At 41.1% G+C, this 27,179-nt stretch overlaps 1 protein-coding gene across 1 annotated transcript in view; it reads left to right on the top strand.

Moving 5' to 3' along the window:
• Positions 1–27,179, top strand: part of LOC128423516 (sodium channel protein type 1 subunit alpha) — a 107,692-nt gene that overhangs the window by 68,303 nt on the left and 12,210 nt on the right. Inside the window, exons 9-22 of the mRNA XM_053408754.1 lie at positions 3,983–4,046; positions 4,679–4,820; positions 4,999–5,205; positions 5,748–6,047; positions 7,761–8,141; positions 9,634–9,766; positions 12,021–12,259; positions 13,872–14,045; positions 14,896–15,252; positions 15,808–16,284; positions 16,917–17,034; positions 18,220–18,374; positions 19,000–19,173; positions 21,070–21,192. Of these exons, the coding sequence (XP_053264729.1) occupies positions 3,983–4,046; positions 4,679–4,820; positions 4,999–5,205; positions 5,748–6,047; positions 7,761–8,141; positions 9,634–9,766; positions 12,021–12,259; positions 13,872–14,045; positions 14,896–15,252; positions 15,808–16,284; positions 16,917–17,034; positions 18,220–18,374; positions 19,000–19,173; positions 21,070–21,192 (3,044 nt within the window). The remainder of the gene's footprint in view (positions 1–3,982; positions 4,047–4,678; positions 4,821–4,998; positions 5,206–5,747; positions 6,048–7,760; positions 8,142–9,633; positions 9,767–12,020; positions 12,260–13,871; positions 14,046–14,895; positions 15,253–15,807; positions 16,285–16,916; positions 17,035–18,219; positions 18,375–18,999; positions 19,174–21,069; positions 21,193–27,179) is intronic.

Raw genomic sequence — 27,179 nt, 5'->3', positions numbered from 1 at the left:
AGTTTAATGCTTTTCTAAATAGAAGCTAGCCCTTTTTACAGTTTTTTCCATCAGGTCACTTGGACACAGCAGCCTAAGCCATATTCCACAGGGACTGAATTATGACCCAATTCACACATAATGCTAAACTAAACCATGACTTTGTGCAAGCATGCAGACTTCCGGAGAGGAGATGATGACCGCTTCGCTTCTCTTTAAGTCCAGCTGCTGCTGTTGCGCAAAGCCATTGTTTTTTGCTTAGTGTGCTGTCTGAAACAGCACTCATGCTTTCTCTTCATCTTGATCTCAGCTTGTGATGTGAAGAACTGGTCCCAGGTAGGGTGTTCCCCAGCTGAGATTCTTCCGTGGCTCCCAAAGGAGCCAAGCAAAGGTTGAGGGTAGGGAAGAGATATAGGAAGGAATGAACATTTAGCACCTCTTCCTGAACTCTTCCAGCCTGAAGATGTGGTCCTTCTGCCATCCATTCCCTAGCAAAAGAACAAATAAAGTCAGGGTACTAAATAAACATCATTTATGCTTTCAGTGTTTTTGTTTGCTTTTAAGATTGGTTATTCCTGTTTGGTCTGTTGACCATGGATTCGTTCTTTGTAAAGTTTTTAAACTTTTTCATGATTTTATTATAGAATACATAATGCTTATTTTATAATTTCTTATCTTTATTCTTTTGCTTCTATTCATTAGTCGGGACATACTTTCTCTAGTTTGGTTTTCCCCCATTAGGGTTTCCATCTCCTCAGCCTTCTAGAAGCCAAGAGTTTCAGAACCAGAGAGGGTGCCTTTAAAGAGCACCGCCAGCTCCCTCAAGGAGGGAAGGCCAACCACAAAACAGACCTTGCCAGACTTCATAAGGCTTCTAGTGGCTTCATTAGTGGGGCAACATCCCTCCATGACCCATAATAAGGGGAGAATCAGCTAAGAGAGCTCACAGATCTGTGGTCCTGATAACGCCTGTCAGAATCTGGACGTAGATTGCCGAATCATCCTGACTCGGCCTGATACGACCCCGCTTACCAGGACTTGACATTATGTGACTGTATGGAAGAGACATTACTTGATGTGACCTTACTGAAATACGTTGCCCACCTATTCCTCTGTGAGGCCCAAGCCACAATGGAACAGGATAGGTGCCACTGATGGAAAAAGCACTCTCCTTTGTTGCCACCAGCCTGACTTGCAGTGACAGAAGAATGTCAGTGGAAGATCTTGAGATCTGGCCACAATGGCATGGGAGGAGGTGGTCCTTCAGGTACCTAAGTCCCAAAAATAATTACAAAGAAGGAGCGCATCTGAAACGCCACCCTTCCACTGCTAAGTTTTAATCATTATTTACTCTTTCACAGTTAACATGCTTCTTTAGTACTGGTAATTTTTGTGCATTTCACCATGAGTGACTAAGGGTGACCAAGATGTCAGTCCATGAAATGCTCCAGAAATGGGCCACTTCTCCACTTCACTTATAAAAACAGGACATCACACTGTGTGTTTGTGTGTGTTTTTTGTTTGTTTTTTGTAATAGCAGCACTTCCAAAATCTATTTTTTGCCCTTTTTGCCTTCTTTAATTTCACTTGGAGGCAACTATCACAACAGTTTAAGCCGCAGAGCTTCTATTTTAAAATGTATGCCTGTGACAACATGAAATTCACAGTGCACGGAAGGGCATCCCCTGGAGAAACTGAGAAGAAAGGTTCCAGCTTCCATTTCCTAAAGGGATCGATAGTCTCATCATTTCTGGGAACATGTTAATCACACTTTGTAATGACACAATTGTTTAAGCTGTAGGAGGGCAAGCCGCCTACCAGCCTCTTCTGTACTTTTCTTGCAGGGAAGAGGGATGTTTTACCATATCATGTTCGGGTTCCTTAGAATTACTATTTTGAGGTAAACAGTGCCGTCTCAACAACCCTTGCCTTCCCATCCATCCCCAAGAGGTGCAATAATTGTGGAAAAACAGTGAAAGCTATAGAAATCGTCGTCCATATGCTTTTACACTTGGGAGAGGGGGACTTGACCACTTTCAAATTTATGTATATATTTAGCAAATAAAATGGTTTAGGGTGTGTTTTCGCACTTCTCAGGCTGCTGCAGGTCAAAGTGACCTGTCTGTAGCAATGGGGGAAGAAATTCAGTTTGGTTTCATGGTTTAATGTGAATCTGTATTTTTCAAAACAACACACAAGCCAAAGCTATCCTCTTGAAATTTGCACTTTCCCCAATTTTGCAATGTTCTCCAACCCCCCAAAAATGTGCGCAAACATGCATCAAAACGCTAATATCATCACCATAGGGGTGGGAATTGGCTGTGGGTGCTAGATCCAGTCCAATTTTCCATACATTGGCACTTGGTGGGTGATGCCTTATCATCCACTGGACAGTGTGACGAATCTGTTTCGCCATCCATGTTTCACCAAGACCAGATGTCTCCACTGATGTGTATGCACAAATCCTGTCCTGCCTTAGCTGATGTCCTCAGACAGCTGACCGAGTTCAGGAACTGGATATAGATGTTCTTGGTTCTCTTGTGCCAAAGCACTTCTCAGCACAATCAGGGTGGTTATTTGCGTCTCTTTCAGTATAGTCATAGCTACAGAGAAGATGAGGGGAGGAGGGTAGAGGGCAGAATGACACAGCCTGTGTATCATAAATAAATGTAGCATGCTAGGTTTGATTAGGATGAATCACCCAGCCTCAAAGAGAAAGCGGTTTAGTACAGTTGCATCTGGCACTTTGGTGATTGTGACCATTACTCTTCCATGACAATAATGCATTTCTAAGTAAAGTAGGTAGTAATTTTCTGCCACCCGTGGCTATGCCCCCATTCACAAAGAATGAAATTACCACAGACAGATTCTTACAGAGCAGGGGTGCCCTCAGAGGCCTTTCCTGATGCCCACAGTGTCCCTTCCTACTATGTTTTCAGTTGTATGTGGAGCCCATGACAGTTTCTGTGGGCATTTGCACTGGTACAAACTGGTGCACAAACAGCAGGCAGAAGGTTTTTACTTTTCTCACCATAACTTTCCTTGGCTGCCCAAAATCAGGTCAATAACTAAACCCACTCCCAAACTGTTCCAGGAAACTACACATTTGCTTATTACATGCAAACTGAGCTATTGAGTGTTGCTCTTTATTGTTTGCTTCAAGTTTGGGACCAGGTATGTTGAGGGATGATGGTGAAACAGAGGTCACGATTAACTCTGTGATTCAACAACTGGGTGTAAGCCATGTACCGTATTTTTCTGTCTATAAGGTGCCCCCTATTTTGGGGGACTCAGATTTAAGAAAATCCACCCTCAGCACTCTCCGTGTATAAGACGCCCCCTAATTTTGGGCATTATTTTTTAGGGGGAAAACCTAGTCTTATACACAGAAAAATATGGTATTTGTAGCCTATGGGATGGGTCAGGTCCCCAGATAGTTCTTAGGGAGTTCTTGGAGGATCTAAGAATCAGTTTGTGAGTTTCATTTTATGCTCTAAGGCACTCCATATTTAATTCTTATGTAACAATGAGCTGAAAAGTTGGCTAAATTCCTTATGCATTCACTCAAGCTAGAGATCCATTAATTAGGTTGAAGGGTAAATTTAACCACTTGCTATCATGAGATGAACTTGGTGATGCCTCCATTTATTATGGGACAAAACAATGGAGCATCCTAAAGGCAATATTATTTGTGATGGCTCCAGTGACCCAGTTTTTCATTGTGCCTACTCTATAGAACTGGGACCTTTTTAACATCCAGCAAAGTTGTTGGTGTCCTCTCTTTACGTCTTCCCTCAATACCCTTGTTCTATTTGGACAGCCTCGTAAGATTACCCACCACCAACCGCCCTTTCCCTTTTCACATTGGAATTGTTGGTGAAACGGTTCCAAGAATGATACCACAAAGCAAAAAAAATAAAAATAAAAAATATTATACTGTATGGTTCAAAATTGCTGGGTTATTTTCTCCTAATGTTTTGAAATAATTTTTTCCCCCAAACAGGTCATTTTTACTTTCTGGAAGGACAAAATGATGCATTGCTTTGTGGCAACAGTTCTGATGCAGGGTAAGACCACTTCCTACCATTAAGCTTTAAAAATACAAAGTAAAAACAGGTTTTAACATTGTTGTGTACCTTATAATTGATAACTGTAACCTGACATGGTGTATAACTGGAGGGTAGCCAATATGGCACTTGCTAGATGTTTTTGAAGCCCTTCACCCAATGTCCCTGGCCACTGGCCATGATGGTCAGGGCTGGTGGAAGCCGGAAGTCCAAGAACATCCAAAAGGCACCGCATTGGCTACTCCTGAACTAGAGAATTGGATTTGATCTGCTCTGATTTAGGCTTCTTTTCAAATAATTTGATTGTGGTCATTGATTAAATATGTCGAATTGGAAATGGGAAGCAACAGACCAAATTTTTAAAAAATGTGAAACCCAGACTTGAATCTTACCTTACTGGTGGATCTAATTCTCATCCTGAATGGATGTGAGGAAAGCAGATAGCTGGTGGTCCCAATGGAGCAAGAGAGAGAGAAGGAACAAAAGGCAAGGAATTTGGGTTAGGAACTTCCTGTGCAGGGTAGGGCCTACCCACTCAGCTATGACCATATGTGTATCCATTGCAAAGTAGGCATTTCACTAGCTTTGATGACTGACTGTTTTTCAACCTAACATCTTTTTTTCCTTTTCAGTCAATGTCCGGAAGGATACGTGTGTATAAAAGCTGGTAGAAACCCAAACTATGGCTATACAAGCTTTGATACGTTTAGCTGGGCCTTCCTGTCTCTCTTTCGACTGATGACTCAGGACTTCTGGGAAAACCTTTATCAGCTGGTGAGAAAGGATAATTTTTGTAGCGAAAGCTTAACATATATGCTGGTTTCAAAACAAAACCTGTCCAAGTAACCTGAGTACAAATATTGTATTGGCTTACAAGAGTCACACAGGGAAGGGTGTTGCAAACTCATATATTACTTTTTTATATTAAAAAAAACCCTATTGTTTTCTCTAGACATTGCGAGCCGCCGGCAAAACGTACATGATCTTTTTTGTCCTGGTGATATTCCTGGGCTCTTTCTACCTGATCAACTTGATCTTGGCTGTTGTTGCCATGGCCTATGATGAGCAGAACCAAGCCACCATGGAAGAAGCAGAGCAGAAGGAGGCCGAGTTCCAGCAGATGCTGGAACAGCTGAAAAAGCAACAAGAAGCAGCTCAGGTATATTTCTGATGGGAAATAGTTGAACATAATAATTGAACACAGTTCTAGCTAAATGTATCATTTAGGAAGCTGCCTTGCCTCAAAGGTGTTTTCTTCGTTTCAACCAGCTCCCAAAAGATACTGTGAAAAGAAATCTACCTGATATTTTTGTCTGGTTTTTATGATATATATTTCCTATTTAAGCCCTGCCCAGGTGTTTACCATAGTTTGAGGGAAAGAGGGTACTACACTCCCTGGCCGGACCTTAACCTTAATTAGAGTATTAGGGGGGTGGTTGTATTGTTAGCTGCCTTGGCACCTTCAGGTCAAGGTACACATTTTCTAAAATAAAATAAATGCATAAATAAAATTCAGTGCAGGTGCATGTAAGGAGGAGTATAAGGCACAAAAATGAATATGTATAAGGAAAAGAACCATTTTGATTTTATAAAACTAAATCTACGCTTGGACTTTCTTATGGCATTTTGAGTGTTTTAAGTTTAGAAACGCTGTTCTTTTCATGAGGCCAGTGAAATAAAACCACAAATGTTTTATGGCAGGCAGCGGCGACAGCAGCAGCGACGGCATCGGCTGAGTCGAAGGATCCCAGCGCAGGTGGCGGCGTAGGGGGGCTTTCTGAAAGTTCTTCTGAAGCGTCCAAGTTGAGTTCAAAGAGCGCCAAAGAGAGGAGAAACAGAAGGAAGAAAAGAAAACAAAGGGAACAATCTGGAGGAGAAGAAAAGGACGAAGATGAGTTTCATAGATCTGAATCAGAAGATAGCATCAGGAGAAAAGGTTGCCGGTTCTCTATAGAAGGGAACAGGCTAACACTAGAACGGAAACACTCTTCTCCCCACCAGGTATCTGAATATTTCGTTTCTCTGCCTTTTAGTAGTAACTGTATATTGCCTTCTGGTATTGCTAATCTAAGAATGACCTCTTTTGCATGGCAGACTGCTTATTATTAAATGCAGTATATAAATGTGGTATACCCAGTGCTTTTTTATATAAAAAAATTTTTAGGGGTACTCTCATTTTGACTCAAGAAAATCACCATTTTATAGTTCAAATCGGGGGAAATCAATACAGTAAAGGGTAAATGGACAAAATTATTATTATTATTTATACCCCACCCATCTGACTGGGTTTCCCTGGCCACTCTGGGTGGCTTCCAACAAAGATTAAAAATACATTAAAATATCACACATTAAAAACTTCCCTGCTTTCAGGTGTCTGCTAAAAGTCTGGTAGTTGTTTTTCTCTCTGACATCTGGTGGGAGGGCATTCCACAGGGCGGGTGCCACTACCGAGAAGGCCCTCTGCCTGGTTCCCTGTAACTTGGCTTTTCGCAGTGAGGGAACCACCAGAAGGCCGTCGGTGCTGGACCTCAGTGTCCGGGCAGAACAATGGGGGTGGAGACGCTCCTTCAGGTATACTGAACCGAGGCCATTTAGGGCTTTAAATGTCAGCACCAACACCTTGAATTGTACTCAGAAATGTACTGGGAGCCAATGTAGGTGGTCTCAGCGGCCGCTCCCAGTAACCAGTCTAGCTGCCGCATACTGGATTAGTTGTATTTTCCGGGTCACCTTCAAAGGTAGCCCCACATAGAGCGCATTGCAGTAGTCAAAGCGAGAGATAACCAGAGCATGCACTACTCTGGCGAGACAGTCCGCGGGCAGATAGGGTCTCAGCCTGTGTACCAGATGGAGCTGGTAAACAGCTGCCCTGAATACAGAATTGACCTGCACCTCCATTGACAGCCGTGAGTCCAAAATGACTCCCAGGCTGCGCCCCTGGTCCTCCAGGGGCACAGTTATCCCATTCAGGACCAGGGAGTCCTCCACACCTGCCCACCTGCTGTCTCCCCAAAACAGTACTTCTATCTTGTCAGGATTCAACCTCAATCTGTTAGCCACCATCCATCCTCCAACCACCTCCAGACACTCACACAGGACCTTCACCGCCTTCACTGGTTCTGATTTGAAAGAGAGGTAGAGCTGGGTATCATCCTCAAAGTACAAAGAACATGCATTACCTCATATTACACAGCTGACAGCTCACAGTAACTTCCACATTGGCGTGAGGTTGTGTGCACTAACATCTTCCCGATTCCTCTGCTTGCTCTTGGTGTTCATCGCCATCGGAGGTGGTAACAACAAAATTGACCAATCACTATGCTAGATTCCAACTCCTACTTCACACATTAAACGCTCGCTACCGTCTGAGACTCAGGAAACACTGTGACAGGAAATGAGGCCACCATTGGGGGTAGCAACGGAACTGACGATTCACTGTGCTAGAGAAGAAACTAATTTTTAAAATAATTTTTAATTTCTTCTCCCGTTAGATTCACAAAATGTTTAGGGGTGTGCATACCCCTGTGTCCCCCCAGAAAAAAAGCACTGGGTCTACCAATTTAATGTATAATAATGATAATAAAATGGAACTCGAAATGGTGTTTGAGAATCAACGGGTAAAGGGAGGTGAGGATCTGCATTTTGCTTATCCTTTTTTGGACATCTGTAGATGCTCTATAGCTAACTGCCATGTTCTCCTGTGTTTCTCTGCAGTCTTTGCTGAGCATGCGTGGCTCCCTGTTTTCCCCAAGGCGCAACAGCAGAACGAGCCTTTTCAGCTTCAGAGGTAGAGCAAAGGATATAGGATCAGAGAATGACTTTGCTGATGATGAACACAGCACATTTGAAGATAATGATAGCAGAAGAGATTCCCTTTTTGTGCCGCGCAGACATGGTGAACGGCGCAACAGTAACATTAGTCAGGCCAGTAGGTCATCCAGGATGCTGGCAGTGTTTCCAGTGAATGGGAAGATGCACAGCACTGTGGATTGCAATGGGGTGGTTTCCTTGGTTGGTGGACCATCTGTTCCTACATCGCCTGTTGGACAGCTTCTGCCAGAGGTGATAATAGATAAACCAGCTACTGATGACAATGTAAGGAAGTTTTAAATAGTTCAGGCATGGTGGCCTTTTCTTAATGCACCAGCCAGTGTGTCTACAGAATGGAATCCCTTGGGAATGATCCTTGGTTGGTCAAGCTGTGAATGTTCCTGCATCTTGTAATACCTTTTTATATATACTAACAAAATCAATTTAAAGCATAATTTTTGCAAAACAAGCAGTGGAGAGAGAGAGAAAAAATTGTCTGGAGAATGTGCAAAATATATTGCTTTGTGTGTTTTATATTCAGAAAACCTTGCTGGGTCCTACATTTATCTGGCTATGAATTAATTGTATCTGGCCAGGTCCAATAAAAAAATCATCTTACTCCACAACTAAGAGGAAGTTATAACTTTTGGTACCATATGGATTCTGACACTGCCTTGGTTGTACATAAATTTGATTACATTCTGTCTCGTGAACATCATTACAACATACAAACAACGTGGCTAGAAGTTCTGGTTCCCCAAACATTGGTAAAATCACTCCAAAATTTCACTTTTTATATTTAGCATTTTCATGCATCTTTCAACCTGATGCTCCATTTTTGGCTGACAAAGTAAATATGATATTTAATTACCACATTGATGCACACACTTTTCAAATTACAAATATATGTGCACATATCTGCTGTCACATATACACACACTATATTTTTCTAGCTATCTCAATAAAAAATTATAGGACTTTTCTGTGCTGATTTGGAGAAGCATGACAATGCTGGATTTTTATTTTTATTTTAACTTTTATTTTGATTTGGTTTGAATGAAAAGCTTGCTATCCATTTTAAATGCGGAAGACAAGCAAGTGACATGCCTTTTTTTCCTTTTTCTTTCTCTCATTCTAATTTTTATTTATAACCTGGGATTTATGCTGTAATCCTATGTGTCGGAAACGCTCACAAGTAAACAATCTTAGGGTTACAGCTGTTGACTGATTAATTCCAATTCATTTCTTCTCCCACCAACTGTTCTCTTTAAAAGAGAAGAGTAAAAAGTTGTTTTACATAGATCTTGCGCCTAGTATGTTGGGGGGCGGTATTTCCCCATTTGACAAAGTCTAGCATGCTCTCCAAGGCTGAATTCCTGCTCATCTTTACTTGGAAGCAAATCCCATTGAAATCAATGCATAGGTTGAAACGTATGGGTAAGTGGGACTTTGCAATGCTATTGAACATAAGCAAGGCAGTTTAAAATGCAACGAGAACCCATGGGATGTTCCCTGAGAGTCATCTGAGAAGTATAACAATGAAGTAACTGAGATGAGGACAGCATGTTTCTTACAAATACTTTTAAGAGATTTTTTTAAAAAACAAAAAAATACCAGGTTAATAATACAACAAATAACTAAGATTTGGCATGAATAATTAAGCGTAACTCGAAAGCATGACGCATGTATGCCTTCAGACTTAGACATTCTTCATATAAGCTGCCATGCTCAACCACTGCTTTCAGGATGATCTTATATTTCACTCTCTCTTTTGCAGGCCACAACCACAGAGACGGAAATGAAAAAAAGAAGATCAAGTTCTTTTCACGTTTCTATGGATTTTTTGGAAGACCCTACTCTAAGAGAGAGAGCAATGAGTATAGCTAGCATAATCACAAACACCATGGAAGGTATATACAGAGAAAGAGAGAGAGAGAGAGAGAGGGAGGTTCCTTCAAATGTACTAAACGTGTTGCCCCAAACTACTGGCCACCGGAGAGCCAGTGTGGTGTAGTGGTTAAGAGCGGTAGTCTCGTAATCTGGGGAACCGGGTTCGCGTCTCCGCTCCTCCACATGCAGCTGCTGGGTGACCTTGGGCCAGTCACACTTCTTTGAAGTCTCTCAGCCCCACTCACCTCACAGAGTGTTTGTTGTGGGGGAGGAAGGGAAAGGAGAATGTTAGCCGCTTTGAGACTCCTGAAGGGGAGTGAAAGGCGGGATATCAAATCCAAACTCTTCTTCTTCTTCTTCTACTCTGTAATGATTACCGCTCTGTGGAATGCCAGGGTTAATGCACAAGATTGTGGTAGGTTACACTAGGCTTCCTCAAAATCTTGACGGCCCAGCAGCAGAAATGTGAGAATACAGTTTGGAAATGTATGCTGGAAGAACAGGTTATAAAACAGTGGAAAGGGGAAAGAAGGAAGTCCCAATTTCTGGTGAAACTAGAAGTCAGAAAGTTAAGCAACAGCAAAGGCGTCTCAGAGGAGGGTTTTTGTAAAGGCAAAGGGTTGTGCACATGGAATTGGAATTGTCACCTTTTTTAAACAGGTGGAGTTATCACTGCTTTAAAAAAGCAAATCTATTGCAAGGAAGTGTACCTTATGCCCTCCTGACAATGGCCGGATTCGGCATTGTGAGCGCAAGTCAAGTTCCTAGTATTGACCTTTTAAGAATTCTAAGCACCTGTGATCCCCCACAGTACCTGAGGAATTCCATGTGGACATAATAGTCCTGCTGGCTTAGGTGAAAGGTTTCCCTAGTCCAGCATTCCATTTCCCATGGTGGCCGACCAGATGTCTCGGGGAAGCTCAAAACCAAGGCATGAGATCAATAGCCATCTCTCTGCTGTTGTTCCACAGCAATTGACATTCAATGGCATCATATTTTAGAACCTGTAGAAACCATTTTGCCATCGTGACTAGCAACGATTGACAGACTTATCCTTCACAAATTTGTCTGCTCTCATTTTGAAGCCTTCTGACCTGGAGGCCATTGCTGAGTTTTGTGGCGGTGAACTGTGTTGAAGAAATACTTCGTCTGTCTTGAAGCACCTGCTAGTTCGCATTATGATGACTTTGGCTTCTAATATTATGTGGGAAGGGTGGGGCTTCTCCATCCACGTTCTCGACCCCCTGCATAATTTACTGTGTCTCCCTTATCTGCCATTTCTGTAAACAAAAAAGCACCAAACATTGGCTATGTTCAGAAGACACACTAAGCCAAACCATGGCTTAGCATGAATGTGATAGCAATCCAGGAGATTGCAGTCACTTTGCTTCTCCCCAGACTTTTTCGGTCACTGTGGCCCAGCAGGTAAGCCAATTTTTGGCTTAGCTTGTTGTTTGACCTCAGGATCATGGTCCAGGTCTCTCCTACAATCTGTAGCGAAGTTTGTAGTCTTAAGTGGGAGAGAACTTAAATCGTGATCCTGGATTCAGATGAGACACTAGGCCAAACCTTGGTTTAGCTGTCATCCTGCCCTGAAATTAAAAAACAAACATACGGGGAAGAGCACAGCAGGCATGAGCTCCCCCTGAGCAGCAAGTAATTTTTCTGTGGACACTATAAGCTGTATTCTGGCTTATTGTAATGTCAGGCCATTTTAACTTTCCATATAAGAGAGCCACTGTTCGTTTTGGTTATTCTTTTCTATACGTTTTGCAGCTCAACAATGCCCTTTTTGAAATGTGGTGCTTCTCTGTGTCCATGTCTCCATGTTTTAAGAGAGGTTTATTCACTGAGGACATGGAGCAGTGATGTATGCACTGCTATTTTCCTAGAAAAAGAAAAAAGAGGTGCTGGAACTCACCATGAACGCCTCTCTGGTTATTTTATAATGACAGTGGCTCCCACCTGACTTCTGGCTGGAAAAAAAGCCTTGGATATAGGTGTGGGTGTGTTGTGAGTGCTTGACTAGGCTACCCTCTTTTTTGTAGACTTTCTAAGTTCCCAGACACCATTTTTGAGAACGTACATGACTCAGCCTTTCATCTTTTCTTCTTATTTCTTTATCTCTGGACTCAGGTGGACCAGAGGAAGGAGAAGCAATAGAACCATCTCTCTCTCTCTTTTTGGTTTTGTCTTAGCCATGTTTGAAGTGGCATTTCCTGAATTAGGAAGAGTCAGCATGAAACAGTGTGGTCTTCTTTTTCTTTTTAACAGAACTTGAAGAGTCACGGCAGAAGTGCCCGCCGTGCTGGTACAAGTTTGCAAACATTTTCTTGATCTGGGACTGCTGTCCATGTTGGCTGAAAGTAAAGCATTTTGTTAACATCGTGGTGATGGATCCGTTTGTTGATCTTGCTATTACAATTTGCATTGTTTTAAATACCCTTTTCATGGCAATGGAACATTACCCAATGACAGATGAATTCAGTAATGTGCTTTCTGTTGGGAACCTGGTGAGTCATCCATTGGATATCACACAAGATATTTAACCTTTGTTTGTTTATAAAGGCTAAGTGAAAAATTGCATTCCCCACCCCTACCCCTTTAATAAAGAAACTAGTGGTGGAGAATGCTTGGATAGCTGTGTATGCCAATACAACATACAGGAGGTCTCATTTCGAACTCATATAACTTTGTCTTCATAAACCCTTTAATATAAAGCAGTTTTCTTCATTGTTCATTTTCAGTGTAGTGGGATTCTGAATTATCTAGATCAAAGGAGTGTATGGCGGAAATATAATTACATAGCAATACTTTCAAAAGCAGCAACAATGGCTACCCCTAATCACACTCCCAAGATGGCGCCTCTGACCAGAATATATGAACAGAAAGATCTGTCTAGAATGCTGCTTCTGAATTTAAAATTGTCTTCAAGATTAGGCGTCATAGCTAACTTAAGTCATACTCAGAGTGGAACCACTGAAAGTTAGCATTGATTTCAGTGAGTCTACCTGGAATATGACTTAGCTGGACTCAGTCCTAGATGTTTAATAATGTGATGCCTGTAATCCATTGATGTTGACTACTGTAATGCCCTGCTTGTTTTTCTGTTTTAGCTATTCTTATGGGGAAATATGCACAGCGTCTTCTGCCACACTAGCACAATATTGCACTTGTGGCATCGGCACATTTGCCAATGATTGACAAAGCCACAGTTCCCTCAAGGATGGGGGGGGGTAAATTAAGTCTGGTTCTCACATTAATGTGAACCTACTTAATTTGCACTTCCTGAAACTCATCCATCCTTTGAAAACCACACTTCTCTGAATTTTGAGATGCAGCTCTCCAGTGAAATAACATGTATAAAAATGTGTGTGTTGTGGAAAGGGTGCATAAATGACATGTATTATTAGTGAAAAACCATGTACAAAATGCATCTGTGTTAGAGGAGAAATACATTGGAAATGCTGACGATTTTTTGTGTGAGAATATATATATATATATATATGTGCAAATTGAAATTAATATTGAAAAAATGAGAAAGTGAAATTGACAGATCTGCCCAACTCTGGATGCCATATTGCAAATGTATCCAGGGAACAAAGTAAACAGTGAAAGGTTAACAATCTAGATTTGGAGAGCAGCAAAATCGGACAGTTTGGCTCAGATTCAAACTTTGCACAGGCCCCACAGATTGAAGACCTGTCTGAGGAACACTCATGGTTGAAAGGCTGGCTGTATGTTCTCCAAAAACAGGGAATCTAATGCCCAGAAAGGAAGATGAGAGTTGGAAAGAGACAAAGACAGCTCAGTCATTTTCAGGGCAACCATCATAGATTATTGTTCCAACATTGTTAGGTTTGAACAGTGGCTCAAAGTACAGGTGACAGACATGGGAACGTTTTCCCTCAGGGCCATTTGCCATGTGTAGTTGCCAATGTGCTGTTGTGTATGCCCACATGCTGCTTTTAGAAAAATCAATGAAAGAATCCAGTACTAAAAGATGAATGAACAAAGACCTCCAAAAGCATTTGTAGGCATGCTTCATGTAGCCATGGCCATCTTCTGTATGTCTGCTGTAATTTTAAACTTTTGCAAATTCATGTATTTGTATTTCCCATTTAGGTTTTCACTGGAATTTTCACAGGAGAAATGTTTCTGAAACTAGTAGCCATGGATCCCTATTATTACTTCCAAGAAGGCTGGAACATTTTTGATGGCTTTATTGTCACCCTTAGTTTAGTTGAGCTTGGCCTGGCAGACGTGGAAGGACTGTCAGTTCTTCGGTCTTTCAGATTGGTAAATTGTTTCAACCGATATGTCTAGCCGATGTTATTGCTGAATCATCTTATTTCCTTTTCTATGATTTTAGGAATTCTGAGAATCTAAAAATAAAAAATGCTGTAGAGCTATCTTAAATGGAAAACTTACATTATACAAGACACAGTCCAATGAAAGTTAGTGAATACTAAATCCCATTGAAACCAATGATATAGCATGCATTTACTCAACAAGTTCCATCAGTTTCAGTGAGCTGTAGGGCCAAGATTCAAGTCAGATATTTAAACAAGGGTGTTTAATCTGGACACTTCGATTCTGGAGAGAAATTTGCCATGGGGTCCCTATCTGAAACTTCCCCTGGGTGTGGACTTGGGGACCCATGGCAGGTTTCTGTTGAAAATGGGCTCCTCTGGGCTGCTTTTTATTCCCAAAAATTAATGTTTACAGCAAACACTACCTATGAGGGGGCATGTAGAAGCTAAGTAAGAGACAATTTTTTAACTGAAAACTGATTTAGGGTCCTGATCTATACCAGGAGAATGTTCTGAATCAGAGCTTCAAAATGAATTGGTTAGGTTAACCACCCTTATTTAAACATGTGACTAACATCACATATTGTTTGTCCTAAGGAAGTGCGCACAAGTTTGCAGGCTTTCAGTGCAATTCTAAGGAGAATTCATTTGAAATAAATTAGTTAAACAAGACTTAAATCTACATAATGTTTGAATCATGACATTACTAAAGCCCCATCTATTTCAGTGGAACTTAGTGGCACTTAACTTTTTCCGGAGTGGGCCACAAACTTTTTCACAAGTTTGTATTCACCCTTACAGACACCATTTGTCAATTTACCTTTTTTGTTTTCCAGCTCCGGGTTTTCAAATTGGCAAAATCCTGGCCGACGCTAAATATGCTGATCAAAATTATCGGCAACTCTGTGGGAGCTTTGGGAAATCTGACCTTGGTCCTGGCCATCATTGTCTTCATTTTTGCCGTGGTGGGCATGCAGCTGTTCGGCAAAAGCTACAAGGAATGTGTGTGCAAGATTGCAAAGGACTGTGAGCTTCCGCGCTGGCACATGAACGACTTTTTCCACTCTTTCTTGATCGTGTTCCGAGTCCTTTGCGGAGAATGGATAGAAACCATGTGGGACTGTATGGAAGTTGCAGGTCAAGCCATGTGCCTTACAGTATTCATGATGGTTATGGTGATTGGAAATTTAGTGGTATGTAACTTTAAAAAAAAATATTCTAGATCTATACTGAGTCTAGCAAATAGCCTGGACTGTTTCATCAAAGCTCTTAAAACACACCCATTTACAGGGGAGGCTTTTCAGCTAATCAGTGAACAAAGTGATCAAAGTTTCATATTCATTTTAACACTAGAAACGATTGACAATCGAAATCATAGTTACCAGCTTACCCCCAAAAATTGTTTTTCTAGCATCCACTCTTCCTTCGCTTTATACACTTTTGGGCCAATATAAAACCTTGCAATGACCTTGAGTAGGAATTGGCAAACAGTATCATGTCAAGCTGTGCAGTCAGGAGAGGAGGAGAGCAGTGAATGGACTTGCTAGTAGGCAGTTTTGCTGGGAGAGATGTCAACCCTTAATCTCCTTCATAGTCGCCTACAATATGCATGAATCCCTTCTGAATCTACAATGCTAGGTTTATGTACCGGGCTGCAGGCCTTTATCTCAAACATGTTATTCCAGGGCAATACATAAACTGAGCAAAAATTTGGATCTTTTTCTCTCCCTCCCCTCCCTTTTGTTTAGGTACTGAATCTATTTTTGGCATTGCTGCTGAGCTCATTTAGTGCAGACAACCTTGCTGCCACAGATGATGACAACGAAATGAACAATCTCCAGATTGCTGTGGCAAGAATAGATAGAGGAGTAGACTACATGAAAAGAAAAATCCGAGAATTCATCCAAAGGTCCTTCGTTAAAAAGCAAAAAGCTTTGGACGAAATCAAGCCCCTTGAGGAGCTAAATAAGAACAGCTGCATTTCTAACCATACTATTGAAATTGGTAAAGATCTGGATTATCTTAGGGATGTGAATGGAACCACAAGCGGCATAGGGACAGGGAGCAGTGTGGAAAAATACATCATTGATGAAAGTGATTACATGTCATTCATAAATAACCCAAGCCTGACTGTGACTGTGCCAATAGCTCTTGGAGAATCCGATTTTGAAAATTTAAATACAGAGGAGTTCAGCAGTGAATCAGATTTGGAAGAAAGCAAAGAGGTGAACCTTTAAATACTGCTAATCTACTTGATCTAGTAATAATAACAACAATCTATTTCTGTATTGCTTTTTAGGATTTAGCCAGTGTCAAATTAGAGGATTTTTATTATTATTTCATATAATTTATATCCTGCTTGGTTGCTTAAAAAAAGAAAAACCTCCTTAAAGGCCTTCAAATGTAACAAAGAGCATCCATAATGACTTTTTGTCATCTACTTCATTGACATTGCTGCTGTAAATTGAATCACATGGTTTCAGTCCTATTGCAAGTTGTGTTGTTTGTGCAATTTAAAAGCCTACCGTTCAATTCCTGATCCAAGGACAACTTTCACACAAATGACAATATATAAAACATCTGATAAAAGTTACCAGAAACACTAGATACCGGTAGGTAGCCAAGTTGGTTTGCCGTAGCCGAAACAAAAAAAAAAATATTCCTTGCAGTAGCACTTTAGAGACCAACTAAGTTTGTTATTGGTATGAGCTTTCGTGTGCATGCACACTTCTTCAGATACTAAACACTAATAACCACTAATGAACTGTGAGCAGTCACGCAAGGAGTTTTGCAGACCTGAGTGTACTCTTATATCAATGTTGTTGTTTTTCTCCACCTTTATTTTTTTCTTTAACAGAAGCTAAATTCTTCTAGCTCATCCGAAGGAAGCACTGTTGATATTGGACTTCCTGCCGAAGAACAACCGGAAGTAGAACCCGAGGAAGCAGCTGAACCTGAAGCTTGCTTTACAGAAGGTCAATATTCAGAATCTGAATATGTTTGTGTGGCTTCTGGTTAGCTTTCTTGCTAGAAGAGATGAGCTGTGATGGAATGTGAGCCATCTGTGGGGTGGCTAATGCTTTTTTGGTTAGGGCCACATTCTCTCTTGGCCAACCATCCTAGGCAGGGGACACATATTCCTGTGGTGTGACCACAGGACATAGTCGCAGACAGGCAGACATTTATAGAAGCACCCACACAAATTCAGCTGATGCATGCAATGGCGCAAAATTGTTAGGTGTGCAAAATTTCAACACAGTGCTGCCTCAATACAACTGCGCACGTCTGTTGCTGGCTCTGCTGAAAATGGCTTCTCCATGCAAACCAGGAAGTGGCCTCTACAGACAATGGAACAGCTCTTCTTTTCTTATTTCTGCAGCTGCAATCTCCTAGGTGATACAGACACAGTTGAATGTGCATGTGTCCATTTCTCTCCTTCCCACCCCACTCCCCCCACATGGTCCCAGGTGCTGGCAACCCACACTATGTCACTGGATGTACGTAGATCGTCTGAGGAGAGGGTTAACATTTGCTGATGCCACCACAATCATGGAATCCTACCCCCCCCAAAAAACTGCCTATGAGGCTAGACCCTGCCCCCATATGGGGGGGGGGTTAGCCACCCCTGTTCTACAGGAAATTAATATTCTTGCAGAAAGACCACAGCTTAATACAGTGGTATCTTGGTTTACGAACTTAATCTGTTCCAGAAGTCCGTTCTTAAACCAAAGCATTCTTAAACCAAAGCGTGCTTTCCCAAAGCAGTGTGGGACTCAATTTGCACTCAACACGAAGCGGAACATGTTCTGCTTCCAAGGCAAAGTTCACAAACCAAAACACCTACTTCCGGGTTTGCACAGTGGCGTAGCGTGGGGGGTGCAGGGGGGGCCAGCCGCACCGGGCGCAACATCTGGGGGTTAGGGTTAGGGGGCGCAAATCCACGGGTTAGGGGGCGCAAATTACTTGCCTTGCCCCGGGTGCTGACAACCCACGCTACGCCACTGGGTTTGCAGCATCCTTAATCCAAGATGTTCATTAACTAAGCATTTCTCAAAGCAAGGTACCACTGTAATTCAGATGTCATGGTGGGGTATGTGAAAGTAATTAATATTGGGAGGGTTTTCCTTCTGTCTCCTCAAAAATGTAATTTATTGTTTCAGGTTGTGTGAGAAGGTTCAAGTGCTGTGATGTTAGTGTAGAAGACGGGAGAGGAAAACAATGGTGGAATCTTAGAAAAACCTGTTTCCGAATTGTTGAGCACAACTGGTTTGAAACCTTCATTGTCTTTATGATTCTTCTTAGCAGTGGTGCGCTGGTAAGTGAAAACAGAAGAGACGTTAAAAATAAATGTTACTTTTAAAAACGTGGGGTTTTTTGCATAGCAGGTGCACTACATCACCGAAACCAAATGATAATTTCACTTGTTGCTAGTTGTCTCTAGCACCCATGAAATATCTAATACAAGTGACAAATTCACTTTTGATTAAGACAAGACACAGAGAGAAAATATGTTACCTATTGGAAGTACAGGGCAAATAGGAAATAAGTTGCATTATTTAGACTTGCTGCAGCTTACCCATTCACTGGTGTATGATATTAGTCTCTGCTGTCTACAGTTTGTGTTTTTATAAAGTAGGGAGGGGGAACAACTTCAGAGATGTCTTGCAGATGGACTATTAAATATTATGAGAATTCCTATATGGCCAAAAAATTGTACCGTGCTGCTTCTTAATATGAGGAAATCATTTGTGTTATAGAAATAGTAAGAATGGCAGGGATGTATGGTGTTATCATTTATACCAGAGCTAGAAGAGGGTCTCTAAAAGGGTTGCAAAAAGGTTTTTAAAATCAAAACTAGGAACAAAGTGAAAAGCAAGCCAACCTTCTAGTCTTTCTACCATAATAAACAATAACACTAAACATTTGGGAACAATTTGCAGGCCTTTGAAGACATATACATTGAACAGAGGAAGACTATAAAGATCATTCTAGAATACGCTGACAAGGTCTTCACCTACATCTTCATTCTCGAGATGCTTCTGAAGTGGGTAGCATATGGATATCAAACATACTTCACTAATGCCTGGTGTTGGCTAGATTTCCTGATTGTTGATGTATGTACCCTAAGTGTTTTCTTTATATATATTTATATATGTGTGTGTATATATATACACAGGTGTGAAGTGCTCATGTTTTTTAGGGTGCCAGCCAGTTAGCATTGACTTTTTCAAAACTTATCCATACCACTTCAATTTCCCTTTCCCTTCCCCTATCAACATTGTGCATGCACTGAGCATGCTCAGGACTCACTGGCCTTCCCTCCCCACCCCCAAAAATATTTTTGTGCTTTTCCTAATTTTGGGATTCCCCCCACCCCTCCGGCCTACTGATGCCTATCTCCTGTGTGTGGATTGTGCCATTTTGCATAGGGGTCCACTCTGAAAATGAGTTCACAATTAATATTAGATCCTTTGCAAATAATAATAATAATAATAATAATAATAATAATAATAACCATAAAAGATAAGCACATCACCCATTTTCTGCATGGTGGAAGAACAATCACTCTAATATTGCCTTGGAATAGGCCATTAGCATGTAGTGTATTACTTTAAAACTTTAGAATGCATAATGTATTAGCATCGTATTAGCAAACTTCACAGAGTTCCACTATCGTGGATTTCATATCGGTGGTAGCCAACGTGGTACTCTCCAGATATAGGCTACAACTTACATCAACCTTGACCATTCTGGCTGGGCCTGATGAAAATAGTGGTCCTAAATATCGGGGGGGGGGCAATACATTGGTTATCCCTATTCTACAGCAAGACTTGGTACTGACAAGTGCCATCAGCTATTATGATTACAAATCATAATATCTGGAATGCCCTTTTGCATTTATTTTTTTTAAAAAAAACCATTTAAAACTTCCATCATGAGAGAATGCAAATTAAATCTCAAAGAGAACAACATTTAAATTATATATTCACTTAAGAATATATATACTCTCTTCACTTAAGAATAAATTATAAATTCACTTAAGAATTTCACACGTTGTGAAAAGTCAAACCAAGCCTTTTTAAAAAAGGGATACCATATTTTTCGCCCTATAGGGCGCACTGGCCCATAGGACGCACCTCATTTTGGGGGGGGGGGGAATGAATTTAAAAAAATTATTTCCCCCCCAGCCGCGGGGCTGGGGCAGGGGAAGCCCAAGCTTCCCCCGACCCCAGCCCCCAGAACAGGCTGCCACAAGCCTTGCGAGCCCGGCGGCAACTCCCGCCGGGCGCGCAAGGCTTGCGGACACCTGCGCGAAGCACGGGGCGTCCTCCAGAGGGCACCCCGTGTTCCGCGCTGCAGGCTGCCGCCCGCAAGCCTTGCACGCCCGGGGGGAACTCCCACCGGGCGCGCAAGGCTTGCGGATAGCTTCCTGAAGCCTGGAGAGCGAGAGGGGTTGGTGTGCACCGACGCCTCTCACTCTCCAGGCTTCAGCGAAAGCCTGCATTCGCCCCATAGGACGCACACACATTTCCCCTTCATTTTTGGAGGGGGAAAAGTGTGTCCTATAGGGCGAAAAATACGGTAATTCTCTCCAGTCTTACATATTTTACTGCAGAGAAAGATATTCCAAGCTTTAACAATGAAATCATGTTGCTGTATGGGACCCAACCTTGCACCTCAGTGGTCCTCCCAAAATAGCCAAAGTATGTGTTTTTACCCCTTGTTGTATTGAAATATTCGTTCTTAGCTGTACTAGGCCCTGTTACACATTTCCAGAGTCAATTGAGAAACCCATTTTGACCACTGCAACCCATTTGCCCAACTTTCATATGGTGAGCTAATGTATGAATTAAAGGTCCAAAGTTGGCACAGGATGTACTGGATGATGTGCTTTTGATTCTTTATAGTCCTGTGATTCCTTCAAACTCCACAGTCCTGAATCTACAAAGCCTTATAGCATAATATGATGCAAAGTGGCAATTTTTCTTTTTCTTAATTTTTTTTAACAGGTATCATTGGTTAGCTTAACAGCAAATGCACTGGGTTACTCAGAACTTGGAGCCATCAAATCCCTTAGGACACTGAGAGCTCTGAGACCTTTACGGGCCTTGTCAAGATTTGAAGGGATGAGGGTAAGATGAAATGAGAGAAAAGTCTGCCAGACATAAAACGCATGCCTAAATGTAAGGAATGTTCTGTGCATGCCTTTGTGAGGAATGACATAACCATGCAGAAATGCTGCCCTTTCATTCTATTGCACATTTATCGGTAATAGATAAGCAGAAAGCTTCATTAGCAAACCTTAACCCTTTATTCAGTACCACGCATAAGCTGTGTGCATTTATATTACTTTACTTTCTAGCCGATTTGAGGAGTTTGTCAGATTTGCTAATAGTGATTTGAAAGGTGAGTTGATGCTGTGTCATTTTGTTTCTGATAAATTAAATATTTTTTACTTCATTATCTAGTTTACACAGCTTGTTGAAAGGGTGTGCTGCTTTCATAAATTCAGATCTGTAAGCTCTCTTGCTAGTTAAATTAACGGAGAATTAATTTATTCCCACTGAAATTAATGGCTTCAGTTTAGAATTTCATTCAGTAGGTCAAATTTGATTACTATCAGGTCTCCATATAGGTCTCTGTCCCTCTCTCTTTCCCTCTCTCAGTTTTTGACAATGAACTACTTAAACCTAGTGGCATACAAGGACAACTAGTAATCATACCATGTTGACAACTCAGTAAGATTTAATTTTTTTATGGTCTCACTGATTGGACTAAACTTGCTTACATGACTAATTTAACCAGACAACTCAATGGATTATTTTTCTTTCTTTTTCACAATAGCTAATAATTTCCAAAACAGTTAAAGTAATTCCAGCAATCCCCCAGCATTATCTACACAATCATGCAGTGTTACATGTTTTCTTTCTGGGGTAAGTCAGGACCACTGCTTAACATTTATCTTGGAAAAGTTCCTTACCGCACTATACCCCTGTTTTCTTCCGTTCCTTAAAGTTACTGGGTGAATTTGTGCCTGTGTTGAAGTCACCAGCGAAACTCCAAAGACTTCCGTTAAAAACATTCATTTACACTCCCTATACAACCTGATCAAAACTGCATGTTGTTCAAACCTGTTATTTTTAGAGAATGCTTTTTTTTTGCCACTTCATGGAAACATAAGAGGAAACAGCTTTTGAATAATGATAAAAGAAAACCTTTCTAGTGAGATGGGCAGCCAATAACATAACATGCTGTCTAATTAGTCATGAGACATAAAAGCCACATCAGTACCATGAAACAAAATTTTGAATACTGGAGCTCAGTTCCTCAAATTGTATCCATCAGGTTGCATATATTTTCTTCAAAATTTCTAAGAAGAAATATTGTAAATTGAAACTGACTCGATACATGAATTTCAGGTGCATCTAACCACCCCTTAATTTCAACAAATCCTTTTAAACAAGAAATTCATGAATTGAGAAGTCAGCAGTGGAATAGGGTAAGAACTGGTCAATTGCTGTAGTGTTCACGAACATTCATTCAGTTTTTTAACTGATTGTTTGGTTTATCCATGTTCATACTTCTTTTTATTTACTATTCATGAACATTCTTGCAAATATGTTTTTGTTGGCACAAATGTTTGGGAAACTGTTGTCCTTTGTACTCATTCCTAAGTAATCTACAAGAATAGCAATGCTGCTAAATGTTCATGTAATACGAGTACCAAGAATATGGCGACCTGAAAATAAATAAATTTCAAAACACATCTGGTTCATATGAATAAGGAATATGATTATACTAGGTTTCATTTTTCCATTCACAATCTCCGTTGCAACTTTTCTCTTTAATGATATTTAAAAGGAACCAAGGAGTCGTGTACACAACAGTGTCAGTTTTTCACAATTTTCTGTGCATTTTCTCCCACTTAAAGGGTGTCTGTCATTAAGCCAAAGAACAAAATAAGCAACATGTGGCTGACAATTCAAAGTCAATTATAAACAGATTAAATGGATTAAGGGCACAAACAACTTGAACAGTAAACATTATCTGTCCAAAGCACTTGGCCCAAATTTAGAAAGAGCTCTATACACTCACAGAAATCAGTGTGTCTGTTAATGAATGATTCATGAACAGGGAAAAAAAATTCCCAGACATAAAACCTGACCAGCTCTCAAAGGAGTCACTGAACTGCACTCTTTTGAGACAGTTTTCATTTCAGCAACTTCATTTTGTGGGGACATGGCAAAGGCAGGATTGGGTTGGTGGCAGAGAAATGATGAATGAAAATCATTAATGCTTCCTTGCTTTCTTCCATGATAACTGCAGCGCTGAACTAGTGCCAATGCAGTGCTTCCATATAGAGACAGAAGATTACAAGCAAGTCATTCTGACATTGCAAATGAGTCATGGGCACCAGGTTTTCTTCTTAGTCTACTGGATGTTCTGCAGAAAGTGTAAATCTGGATTAAATGGGGGGAGACATATAAGCAGATATTTTGATGCTATGTTGAAGAAACCTGCATTCGTGATCAGTAGAGGGCTACATCGGAAGTCGAACAGAATCCGTTCCGGAAGTCCGTTTGACTTCCAAAATGTTCAGAAACCAAGGTGCGGCTTCCGATTGGCTGCATTCCTCCAGCCAGTCAGAAGCCACAGAAGTTGCGTCGGACGTTTGGCTTCCAAAGAACATTGGCAAACTGGAACACTCACTTCTGAGTTTGGGGCGTTTGGGAGCCAAAACGTTCGGCTTGCAAGGCGTTCGGGATCCAAGGTATGACTGTACTGATCCCAGAATAAACAGCTGTCTCAAAGCACCCTGGGCCCAATAGCATGCTTCACAAAATTTGTTATAATATCTTTATATGTTTGGCATTGCTAATCTTCCACAGGGACTCCAAAGCTTCTCCAATAGTATCTGCTATTGGTCTTCTGGGACTTCCATTCTCAGCATGACTCAAATAATACCAGGTTTTTCTGACAAGCCGTGTTCAGAGTCTGGTGCTGAAGTGGGAATTCATGACCTCTGACTGAAGCAGCCAAAGAGCCAAATGGGGTTAGAGGCTACTTTGGAGTGAAAGATGACAAGCACTGCATCTCGATTTGAGGATAATTTAGAGAGATGAAAACTGTTATAGAATTAAGGGCCAGTCTTGTGAGGGGAAGAAGGCATCATAAACAAGACCTTTAGTTAACCACTTTGTAGTCTAGTTGGCGATAAAAAATACTGTTCAAATTTAAATGAAACTGAGGTCAAGCATCAACCGTCTTTTTTTAAAAATGTGTTATTTAAAAATTGGTTTTGTGTAATTGACTGGTGGAATGGACCACACCAAATTTTAAAGCAGCTTGCAAAAAAAAATAATCCCCATGAAATCAGAACCTAAAATTCTGACCTGTTGTTCTTACCTATCAAGTTTGGGTTTTCACATATTTGTATCATGATATTTAAATGTGGAGCTTTAAATTAACTTCATATGATTTCTCTGTTCGAAAATTGGTAAAATTATTCCTATGCGGAAGAAAAATCCAAGACCTAAGGACAGCGTAAGTCTGTGAAGTATAACAACTATTTTAACATGCACAACAGGGACAGGGGAATTATTTATCAAAGTAAACGTTTAAAAAATGCAAGGCTGTTGTGTTATTGTGAGAACTGTTTAAATATATTCAAAAGTAAATTTAAACCATCCTAACTCCACAGAGGTGCTGGAAGGCAAAGTAAATAATCGCTTTTATGTGAATTAAATCTGTCACAGATTGGAAGCTATATTCTAATCTCAGTGCATGTAGATCAATGCTTATAACTACATGCAAAGTGAGATTTGAATATACCCATTGCTTTATATTTACCATTTTTAAAGCTCCCTGTAATGTAGTGATCTTGCAGTAGTTCAAAATATGTAAAGCATGTGTTTATGTGTAAACTCACTGAAAGAGAGCATGTTACGCCGTGCTTGATGTATTTTTCTTAGAGCAGTAAAGCGGAAAAGGAGTTTTTAAAAATTAATCCACCTTGCAGTTTTAGTTTTGCATGTCTTCTGCACATTTCTGGCTGATTGCTTTAAAGTGATATCATATTTCAAATTTCCAGTCCAGTTTCTGAGGCAGCAACATGAAAAGCAAATTGGTATCTCGAACTTTATTCTGTACAATTCAGAAGATATGCTTAAAAGTGCCTCTTACATTGATACAGTAATAACTCTTTTTACAATTGACAGAATCAGAAACATGTTTTCCGTTTCTCCAGGTCTAATTATTGAATTATCTTTGCATAGCCAATTTATTTTTATGGGTGAGGTGGACAGCTAATTCCTCCTTCAATCCTTCTGCAATTATTAATTACTTTTCACAGCTTGATTGTTTCACACAGCTTTCACCCCTAGATTGTTTCATTCTATAAGGCCAGGAATAATGACAAGAGAGAAACAATAACAAAGGCTAAGATCAATGGGTTGGAGTCAAAGGTGGCGTTCTAGTCATGGAAGGGTTATTCAAACTCCACAGTAGAGTGCTATGTAAGAAAGGTGAAACCAAGACTGAAATACACCAGGAATGGCTAACTTATGGCTCTCTAAATGTTGATGGACTCCAGCTCCCATCATCCTTGACTTTTGACCATGCTGGTTGGACCTGATGGGAGTTGGAGTCCAGCAGCACTGCAGGGCCAGAACTTCCCCAACCCTGCCAACACATTTGTTCTGAAATGATGAGCATTTCAAGTGAATTTTGTTAAGGCTGAAGAAAAATTCATATACTTGAGATTTAACCAGTTCTGTGACTTTATTTATATCAAACTGTCTCCTTGTGAGAAAGAAAAGAGAATAAACAAACGTTCAGCTCCAAAATTTCCCCTGACCAAAAGCCCTCTAAATGCCAAGCATTATGTTCCACCATAATGCGATAATTCAATCGCCATGCCGACTCCTCCCTCCCCCCTGATTTTTACTGCCATGCAAACTACCTGTACTGTAACCTTCCAATTTACATGTTGGGGTTCCACCTTATAGGACAAAGCTTTATCCTGAAAGGAGAACCTGCAGCAGAATACTGTAGTGTGAAATGCTCCTGCTCAGGCTTTCAGCCAGCCATTCCCTCTTCCAGGATACTCTATTCCACTCACCACAGTTAATAATAATAATAATTATTTATTTATACCCCGCCCATCTGGCTGGGTTTCCCCAGCCACTCTGGGTGGCTTCCAACTGAACACTAAAATACAATAAGCTATTAAACATTAAAAACTTCCTTAAACAGGGCTGCCTTCAGATGTCTTCTAAAAGTTTGGTAGTTGTTTTTCTCTTTGACATCTGGTGGGAGGGCGTTCCACAGGGCGGGCACCACTACCGAGAAGTTTTCCATTTCCTCCCAACATTCTGTGCCCACTGAGCATGCTCAGTCTTCAATACACTGTCAGGGGCCCCCTCCTTTTATAGTTTTTCCCTAAATAATTTCTTACTTCTGCTAATCTTGGGTCCCCCCCCCAAAAAAAACCCACATCTTGTGTGTGGATGGTGCTGTTTTGCCTGTGTAAGGATAGACACTTGGGGAATGAGCTTGCTATTAGTATATCATGTTCTATTTAACCATCAGCTAGGCAAGATGGCCCCATAGTCACATGAGTTCCCCACAGCGCTGCTCAAGGTTTAGGAGAGCGGCAAGGAGGCTGTCACCTTAGAAGGCAGGGCCTGCCTTCGAGAGCACTCATCCTTCATTCCCTATGGCCGCTGCCAGCTGCACAACTTAAGCGCTGGTGTACAGCAAAAAGAGCCTAGAATGCTGTTTCCAAAATAACCACAGCATGCAGCTATATGGGAAGTGGTGTTGGGAGAAGGGGGCGTGATCTAACCCTGAACGCTTTTGAGAGAAAGGAAACCTTGCTGCAGCGTAGTTAGCCAGGCTTGAAGCAAAATCATTTCAAAGCACTGCCATGCACAACTTTCTAAGTTGGGCAAGGAGCTTTCTAAGCAGCTGTGTGAGCTCCAAGGACACCCCCCCCCGAAGTTCATAACTTGTGTTTGGACTGGGTCCTGAGGGCCTGCTCTGGTTGTTCCTTGGTATTTTTACAGTGAGCAAGGCTTTGCAAAAACCGCAACACAGTTTGCGCATCACATTGTGGTCA

This window comes from Podarcis raffonei, chromosome 1 (assembly GCF_027172205.1).
Source record: "Podarcis raffonei isolate rPodRaf1 chromosome 1, rPodRaf1.pri, whole genome shotgun sequence".
Classification (NCBI taxonomy): Eukaryota; Metazoa; Chordata; class Lepidosauria; order Squamata; family Lacertidae; genus Podarcis; species Podarcis raffonei.
The sequence above is the reverse complement of the archived record's forward strand: the minus strand, read 5'-3'. Positions and strand labels throughout refer to the sequence as shown.